Source organism: Cupressus sempervirens, chromosome 5, assembly GCF_028749045.1.
Source record: "Cupressus sempervirens isolate cs-2001-9-10 chromosome 5, ASM2874904v1, whole genome shotgun sequence".
NCBI lineage: Eukaryota > Viridiplantae > Streptophyta > Pinopsida > Cupressales > Cupressaceae > Cupressus > Cupressus sempervirens.
In genome coordinates this window covers 629,663,926-629,673,680 of record NC_143122.1, presented here as the reverse complement: position 1 = coordinate 629,673,680, position 9,755 = coordinate 629,663,926, and the positions used below count along the sequence as shown (strand labels likewise).

The following is a 9,755-nucleotide window of genomic DNA, read 5'->3' as shown; positions in this document are numbered from 1 at the left end:
TAATAGATGAAGAATAATAAAATATATAAAAACGCTAAAGATATAATTATTAATAATTACACTCCCTTGGGGCTTATCATCTCTCATAATGTTTTACTTTGACCACACGAGTAACATCTCTCCTTCTCCAATGGTTAATGAATAAGAATCAGATTTGACGTACAAAATAACCTATGTCTATGTCGAAGACTTCAATTGCCCTAACAAACGAATGACCTTTTTTCTGAACTGTAACATCAATGCACCGTGGTCCCAAAGCCTTTTCCGTGCAGCGTGGTCCAAGCCCGTATCTATTGACAAGTGTACGCATTCAGTTCGATCTCTACTTGGAGTTTTCTGTCTGCCCACAGTTGGCATACCATTTTCAGTCTTTAAACCTTGTCAGCACTGCATTTTAATTGTAGAAATCTTTACCTCACAATAACAGATTTGTTTGTGACTTGGTATTTCCCATCATCAACAGTATTTTTTCATGTTAACCTAATCTTCTCTGCAACTTGTTTTATTTTGAAGCCACAGAGTGAAGGGAGTGAAGAGGAACAATGGGGAGGGGCAAGATTGAGATAAAGAAGATTGAAAATACCACAAACAGGCAGGTAACATTCTCCAAGAGAAGATCAGGGCTGTTCAAGAAAGCAAAGGAGATATCAATTTTATGTGCAGCAGATGTTGGTGTTATTGTCTTCAATAGCACTGGAAGACTCTTTGATTTTGCTAGCTCAAGGTTGGTTGATTGATTTGTGAATAACAAATTTAATTCATGGGTTTTTTCTCTTTATATAGTATTTGTTGACTGATTAAACTTGTAAAATTGTATACATATTATCATCTAACAATTTTGATTGCAAGAGTTTTAATATACTATTTTTTGAATTTTTTTGATAATATTTCAAGACAATGGTATAATGGGTTAGATGATTTTGTACATTTTCAGGCTCACGATCTACATGTTTGGAATTGGATTATTGTTTTTTACAACTTCTCCTCTAACAAAGCTAAATACATAGAACTTGGAATCCTTATCATTGGGGTGCTTCAAAATTATCTAATATTATTAGTCCCATTTTCATAGAATTCTTACAAGTTTCATTTCCAAAGCCTCATTTTCGCACAAACCTATCTACCAATGATGTTTTTCTTCTCTAAGATATGAAGGTCAATCTTACCTTAAAAGCGATTGTTATGGAGGTTTTCGCTTCTCTCATCAGAATGGGTGTCAACGTGTTTATAGTTACGTTTAAGGAAGAGTATAAGATATTATACAAAAGAACATACATTTATATAAAAGATCAAAATGTTATTTCACACAAATTTGGAAAAACCTAATGCAGGAATTCCATATAGATCTATTTATATTGCCATAATAGTAAAACTATTTGTTAAAATAAGGTCTGCCTCAAGCCTAAAACCAATCTTTATCTTAAGTTTACTTTTTTACACTCAATGGGTATCAATTCTCTCTGTATTTACATACAATGAAAGACGGAGGAAATGATAGAGAGAAAAAGCTTCTTGGAAAATTGTATTCTCATGGAATAGTTCAAAAACATAATATCTTTAAAAATAAAGATCTATTTTGCAATGTTCTAAATTGAAATATATAATGCAATAGCATGAAAAGGCTTTTGGAGAGATATAGGAATGTCTCTGGAGGACGAGCTTGGAACAATGAATATGAGGTGGGCATCCCCTTAACTAGTTTTTTTTACAACTAAACACTGTATACAGCTTTCTGATTTCTTAGATCATTATAAATCATTCTGGTTTTTAATGATTTCTTTGATATTTTTGGTGTGTTTCTTTTCCTGTCACAAGCAGAAAATGTTGTCTCAATTCAGAAATCTGAAGAGAGAAAATGAAGAGCTACAAAAAGAATTGAGGTACTATTGTATATAGAAATTCAAACTTTGTATGGAAAATAAAAGATGTAAGTTGTAAGAATCATTGTAGCTAATTCTAATAATATTTCTGTGTAGTTGTGTGACGGGTGAAGATGTGGGGACATTGGCACCAAACCAACTGGACTTTCTTGAAGGAAGTCTTGTACTCGCAGCAAAGAAAGTTCGAGAAAGAAAGGTAAAACTAATTTCTATAAACTTTAATACATATTACATGGTATAAAAATTCATGTATTCTGATCATTTTTCTCCGTTTGCTTGATGTTTCAAAACAGACTGAAGTCTTAAAGTATGAACGCCGAAAGACAGAAAGCAAGGTAACGTCAATACAAGCATTTTAATTTCTTTATAAAATAGTTTTCATCTATTAACATGATTTTCGATAGTTCATGAGAAGTTTACATAGATTTCTCATTAGATTGTTACAATTAATTAATATCATTGTTTTAGATTTTATTATAATATCATGAAGATGAAATGGTGTTAGAAAATAAAATTAATTTTAATTTATAAATTGATATGACATAAATTATATATATATATATATATATATATATATATATATATACACGCATAGTGAGTGTTTTAGAAAATATAATTACTTGTCAATATATTTCTTAGTTTATGCTTCATCATTAGAATGTTCTGATTAAGTAAAGTAGGAATGGGTGAGAACCCTCACAACAGAAATAACATCAAGTCCAAAGACACATAGATAACAGAACCAAAACCAACCAGCTAAAACTTAAAACAACAACTATGAAGTACATACAAGCTAGGAAACCAAAATAAAAGCCTACTCATTGTCAAAAAGGCTAAAAAAACACCAAATTACAACCCAAAAAAGTCACAAATGAGTACCAACGAGCCAGCTGAACCAATGAGCACCAACTACCGAACACCACACCACCCACACCTAACTAACAAACACCGCCAACCACCAAAACCTAGTACCATTAGAAACCAAACACCTAGGACCCAACACACACCAAGGCAAGGAAAAAGATGGGAAGACCAGCCCACTACTTTTGTAGATGCTTGAACTCATCCATGAAGGAGAACTTGGGGGTGGATATACATTGTCTCACTCATCCTTCATCTTTTCTAGAAGTCTCCTCCTTGCACTTTCCCTTTGCTGATCTTTCTACAAGCTAAAGCTTAAGATTTCCTATTTAGGCCTCCATTTTTGCATGAACATAATTGTTGTGGGAAACCAAATTATTAATTTGGTCCCAAATGGTCCTCATCTTTTTCATGGCTATTAGAAACTTCAACATTTCATTTTTTTTCTTCCTTCCAGGGAACTCTATTCTAAAATTTCACCACTTGCTCCTTGAGTCATTCTCAATTGAGCAATTTATCTTCTAGGTCTTCGCCCACTTCCCACCACACTTAATCCTTGCCACCCAAACTCTAGTCAATAAATTTATGCTCTATCTCAGCAATGTCTTCCTATTTGTTAATTTTCCTATGGGAAATTAATATAAGCCCAGCTCCGTCAAATATAAGGCGAGGGTTCCAAAATCTATAGAGCTGGCATTCATTCTAGGAAAAGGGCCCTATGAGTGTTCTTGAGACACATGAAGGCCACCTTAATAGCTTAAATCAATGATTGAAGGAGGGTACATAGTGGAGCTCAAAGAAAGGGGAGTAAAATACTTGGATGCTGGGAAGGGTTATCCAAGGTCCATTCAGTCTCTATGGAAGAGGAAGAACCCTTTACAAAGTCCTCTAAAACTTCAGCAATTTATTCTTGATTCTCTGGGAGATCATCTTTCTTGTTTTTATCTTTGTAGGGGGAATAATCTTAACAATCAAAGAGGTGTGGGCTTGCTTAAACAAGGAATAAATGATAGCGAAAACCTCAATATTTAACTCAACCATAAAGTGACGGGAAGTCTAAGGGAATAGATTGCTAGGTAACTCATTAAGTATAAACATAAACCCTTGATTTTTGGTAAGAGAACCCTTCACATTGCATTTTTGGACACAAAGGGAAAGCAAGGAATAAATCTTGAATAGAAAGAAAAAGAAATTGTTCTTTCAAAAATGATTAACCATAAGAGGAGTGGAACTATTTATACCTGACTTCACAAGTGATGAACTGAATGAGCACTTTCACCATGCTCTGCCACAACTCTTTCATAGCTTCTTTGTTTTTGAATTAAAAGCAACCAAAACTAGGGGTTGGCCCATAAACAATCAAATTGGTCAATAACCAACAAATAACCATCAACCAAAACTACCCTCTACCACTTAATAAAATAATAACAAGGTTCAGAACCATAATTAAAAGAGTATTAGCAGGCCTAACATACTTACTATCTGTATTAAAACTAGTAAAGCTGGAGAAATATATAACCAAAGGCATGACAACCTTAAACCCCTTCAAGTTCAACAACCAGCAGATTAACAACATAAAAACAAAAAAGAGAGAACAATTAAGGCTCCTTAGCCTCCTTCCTTCCTAGGAGGATGTTTTCCTAGTCTTTCGCAAGGAAGTCAAATAGCATTTTTGTATCCTGCTTTGGCAAGTCTCCCTCTATGTCCTTAAGTAGGTTCAGTGTGGTGGCAACTACATGTGTCACTTTGACAATGAACTTTGTCAGTAAGCGCATTTTATCCTTCAATGCATGAATTATTTCCCACACCTCACTGCCATCCTTTGTTGTGATCTCCACATTTACCTCCTGCATGTCACCAGGAAAACCATCTACCTGCATCATAGTAACTTCCTAGACAACTGGGGGGTTAGCATTATCCTTGGAAAAACCCTTAACAAGGGAGGAAATTGTTATGGGGGAGGGCACTCTATCCACCATATCAAGGAACTAGTTCCTCATTAAGTCCACACACGCCAACCCAATGGTTGCCGAAACATGTGTCACCTCCTTTCTCTCCTTCAACCCCTCACCCAAGCCAAACTAAGAAGAGTTCAAGACCTCCTCTTCCTCCTCCTCCACCATTCTCGCCTCCCTAAAATTTGATGCCTTCTCTTTCATCCTCCGTTTGGGATGACCCGTGTCTTCAAAATCCATCTCCTCCTCTTGCAAGGCCCCCTCTTTTAATTTCCTCTTAGCATTAGACTTAGCTAACCTCCTCGACCTCCTCCTTCCCCCTCTCCCCTCCTCCTCTAACTCCTCTAGTTCCTTCTCTTTCCCTGTGTCCTGTCTCTCTTTCATAGCTTCTTTGTTAAACCCAAAATGAATTCTAGCAATTTTCTCCTAGGGGTCCAAAAAATGCTCCAAAGCCTCCTTAAAAGACATCTTCATATTCTATAGTATTTTTCACACCTTAGATACTCAGCAAAGAAATTGTAGACTCAAACATTAGAACAAAAGACACACAACTACCTACATCCCACGATTCCATAATATTTTGTGAGAGGTCTAGGTTGTAACCCTTCATTCTCATGATAAGTTTTGTAATCCTACCCTACTCAAGGGTTTCCCATAGCTACTTATCATTCCAATATTTCCCCTCATTCATCAAGCTCAACTTGAAATGGATCAACCTCCATGATCTTCCTCTTACTATACAACTTCCTACAACACTTACACACTTCAACTACTCTCCAAAAAGATAGGGTGGAAAGAAACAAATGTTATTTTAGGTAGCTTGGACAGCTATTCATCCATAAGCTATTATTTAGCAAGTAATTGTTTTACTAACAAATTGGTTAAAGTTGGGACAAATATTTGTTAACTAATAGACCACTCTCAAAAGCAACTACAAACCAACTTGGTTAGCATTGTTAAGTTTTTTTTAATCTCGACCTCGATTGAGAATCAATCTAGTCCGTTGGTTTTCCAATAAGAGTATTATAAAAAGGGGCTAGGGGGGCATTTGGAAAACAAGCTTGTAGAAGCATTTGCAATGTTGGCAAATGAGTTTTCAAGTGTTAGTAAGGGCACAGTGATAGCTTTGGGGATAACAGTGGATGAATATCAGTGGGAGAAGTTAGGAGGTTGTTGGAGTTCTTCTAGTGAGAGGCAAAGAATTTTGTATCTCTTGATTTGTTGAAGTTAATATAATTTCTCATGTGTAGAACTGGTTTTCCCTTAGGGGTTTTTCTAGGGACAATTTGTCTAAAAATATTGTGTTCATTGTGTTGTTTGTATTTATTGGTGAAGTTGGGGTTTTTCTAGGGACAATTTGTCTGAAAATATTGTGTTCACTATGTTGTTAATTTATTTTTGTATATTATTGGTGAAGGTGTAGTTGTGTTATTTTTCAATATTAATTGAGCAGTTTAATAATCATTTAAGATAGGAGATTAATAATCAGTGACTGTAATAAGAATTTTCACAATAAATACCACCTTTTTAGTTTCATAAGTGAGCTAATAAACCCAACTCAACAAAAGGTCGTGAGAAAGAAACAACATAAAGAAAATAATGACATTATCATTAATGCAAGATTTCACTGCAATCTTGAGAGATCACATCATAGGCTTCCCCACAGATAGATAATATGTCTTCCCAAATTTTGAATCCCTCTTCATAACATGATTGCCTTTTGAACAGATGTGGCAAAATAACACCTCATCAACATTTCCTAGCAAGTGCCTAATCATGCTTATGACATCCTTATGGTTCCACCAAGCTTTCATCGGCGTCTCCCTCAATGATCACCTTTTTTCAAATTTCTGCTCAATCAGCAAAATTAGCCCATGATATAGGGCAAGTAATTCCGCCACGAAGATAGTTTGAACGTGAAGGTTGACATTAATAGAGTAGGCAACCAATATTTCTCCTTTTGACTCCCTCAAAAGGCTATCCATCATTAGAATGTTAGTGAATTCTGGATCATAATAAAATCTAGATATATGGATAGTATTGAACATTTTTATAATTTAATTACATATATATAATTTATCAACTTTTAGATCATACTTTATGATCTTAAATTTTCTAATATCTTAATAATAGATCATAGAATGTGATCCTGAATATTTGATACAAATAAACATATACATTTAAAATCAAAAATCACACAAAATAATATTATTCATTTTTAAAAACTGATCAAACTTAGGTTTCATATTATTGATTATAAAAATCTGGTAAAAAAAATAAATTTTATCTATTAATAGCATGATTTCCCACAGTTCATGAACACTATACATAGATTTCTGAATAAATTCTTACTACCAACTAACATCATTATTTCAGATTTTACTATATTATCAATACATTATAAAATAAAATAAATTTTAATTTTTCAATTATTTAATAAATAATATGGATAAAAATTAAATTTAAGCATAAGAATGCCTTTGGAAAATGAAATATTTTATGTGCAGTTTCTAGTTTCATGGATTGGAGACCATAGTAAAATCCAAAGCTATTCATACTCAGTCATTTACAAGATATAATCAGTATTTGTAGTGTTCTCGAATTTAATTATGTCAAATTATTGAGCTATTGGAACATCCTAATGATAAATAATTAGAGTACAATTTCAAATATCTCATATAAATAAACATACACAATTCAATTCAGAAACAACACAGAGGAATATTATTGATTATAAGAAAAGGAAAAAAAGAAAGAAGTTTATTTTTATCTTTGAATTATGAAATAGGTATAATCATTGATCTTAATAAATATTAAGAAACCAGGCAAGAGCCCAGGACACAGCGTGTAATTTGTGAGCCTCTCCTATTTTGAGTTCCAATCTACCTGAGTTAAATATGTAAGTAATAATAATTAATCAAAACACATAATAAATAATTTTGACTTTGCCCTCTTATCTGATCCCAAAGAAAATATTATTAAAAAATCTAATCAAATAAAATTATTCATACTGAACCTTCATCCAATTTTAGTAAAACCCTAAAACCGTTTACATTGATTTTGGTCATGTACAGGTAATTGGATTGCAGCAGAAGTGCACTATTCTCAGGGAATGGGTACGTATTAGCTATGAAATCATTCATTTGGTCACAACGTTTGGATTTTTACAGTCAATATATCTTCTGCAAAATTACCAAAATTGGTGGACTTAATATCACACTGATATTAACTTGTTTCCTCTTGTAGCTTTCAAATCCTGAAATTTCTGAAGAATACCGCACTGATAACTCTGGTGGACAAACTATTCCTGAAGAATTCCACATTGATAACTCTGGTGTACAAACTCCTCCACCTGGATTTCGTGTCCAGCCAAGCCAGCCAAACCTGCAAGGCAGTGTGTAGTGAAGTCCTAATCCTAACCCTAACCCTAACCCTAGATTTCTCTTCTTCCGTAGATTTGTAAGTTATTTACCTGCATGTACGAAGATGTTGCTCCGTGGACCAAAAAAAACTATACATTTTCATACCGTAAATAGATTGTCTGGAAAAGTATGTGATTGAAAACCTAAAGTCAGGTTATCTTTAACCGCATTGAGCTTTATGTTGGTGAAAAACCTAAAATCAGCCAAGTAAAGTTTAATCTTCAAAATATTGAGCTGTTAGATGCTGAATCTGTATTATTTTTAATATGTTAGTTACGAACAAGAAAATTATCTTACCTTTTCACTTTCTAATTTTGATTGTTTAACTTTTTTCTCATCAACATTTCTTACCAGACTACATGACCTATTAAACCTAAATACTGATTAGGGAGAAAAAAAAAGTTTTGGCTACAATAACAGCCGTTGTTCAATTTAGAATGATTTAAGTTCACTGTATGTGATTGCTAATACTCTTGAAAAGAAAATGAGAATACAAAATTGGATAACCTAAAATTCATGCATTTTAGTTATCATTGTCTCTTTAAATGTGAAGACATGGACATAGTCTGCCTTTAATACGTGAAATTGGAAACAAGCATTAGCCTTGGAAATATAGTTTCTTCAGCATATGTTAAGCCAGACTTTTTGTCCTTTGCTTTTACTGGAGACTTCTGCAGAATTTAATTGTAAAAATGTAGTCATTGGATTTACTGTTTCCTGGCTTTCATTTCCTTACACGAAATATTAGAGAAATTACTTGACTGTTTGGAAATCTATATCTTGCAAAACTGGTACCAAATGTATACATTTCTCTTCTGTACTTGACTGTTGACATTTACCAACGTCAATCTCTCAGATCATGCTTCCTGGTTCATCATAAAATTGTATTATAATAATAAGATTATATTATTGTTATTGTTATTGTTGTTTATAATAAGATTATATTATTATTAAGATAATATTAAGTTATTTAGTTTAAATTATTTAGTAATGTCAAATAATTTTGACAATTTTGTGAGTACATTACTTGTATTTAAAAATAGATAAATATATATAAGTTCAGTTTAATGTGCATTTTTTTTCTAATTACTGAATTTTATTTAATTTTATAATCGACCAACTGGAACTCCAACCTTGTCACTTAGATTAAGATGAGCTCTCTTTACTGAATAAGTTTCCTTCCTTTAGATCTTTTGTTAACCAATGCTGTGGCTTTCTTCCCAATGGAAGTTAAAAGGAAGTGTAAAGTTCAATGGGATTCTAAAAGGAAGTGTAAAGTTCAATGGGATTCTAATAGCTTATTTATTTTTTGTTTAGTGAACAAAGAAGATTTCCTCTATGTTCTTACCAGGATTTTATGTTTTAGTGCATGAATGGGAGTAACACAGAAATATCCTTTCCCTTTGTGAATGTAATTTGGGATTCAATGCCCAGAATGATTTTGGTGCTTTGGCTCCCACATGGCTTTGCCTCACTGGTTACCCTTGAGTTATGCTACTTTGAGGTGTTTTGAGGTATAGAAGAGTCTGTTGGATCTCTGTTAGTAGCGGACGGAATTACACAACAAAGATCTCAACTTCATTTTGTGAAAACCTTTGCGAATATGATGGTTAATACAGTGATTCCTTCCTCATTAC

At 33.4% G+C, this 9,755-nt stretch overlaps 1 protein-coding gene across 1 annotated transcript; it reads left to right on the top strand.

Moving 5' to 3' along the window:
* The first annotated feature begins 452 nt into the window (after window positions 1-452).
* LOC149557476 (MADS-box transcription factor 23-like) lies at window positions 453-8,430 on the top strand. The gene is made up of 7 exons (XM_089832131.1): window positions 453-724; window positions 1,613-1,679; window positions 1,819-1,880; window positions 1,977-2,076; window positions 2,174-2,215; window positions 7,771-7,812; window positions 7,943-8,430. Exons 1-7 carry the CDS (start codon window positions 543-545, stop codon window positions 8,096-8,098), a joined length of 651 nt encoding a protein of 216 aa, XP_089688257.1. The 5' UTR covers window positions 453-542; the 3' UTR covers window positions 8,099-8,430.
* The last annotated feature ends 1,325 nt before the right edge of the window (window positions 8,431-9,755 follow it).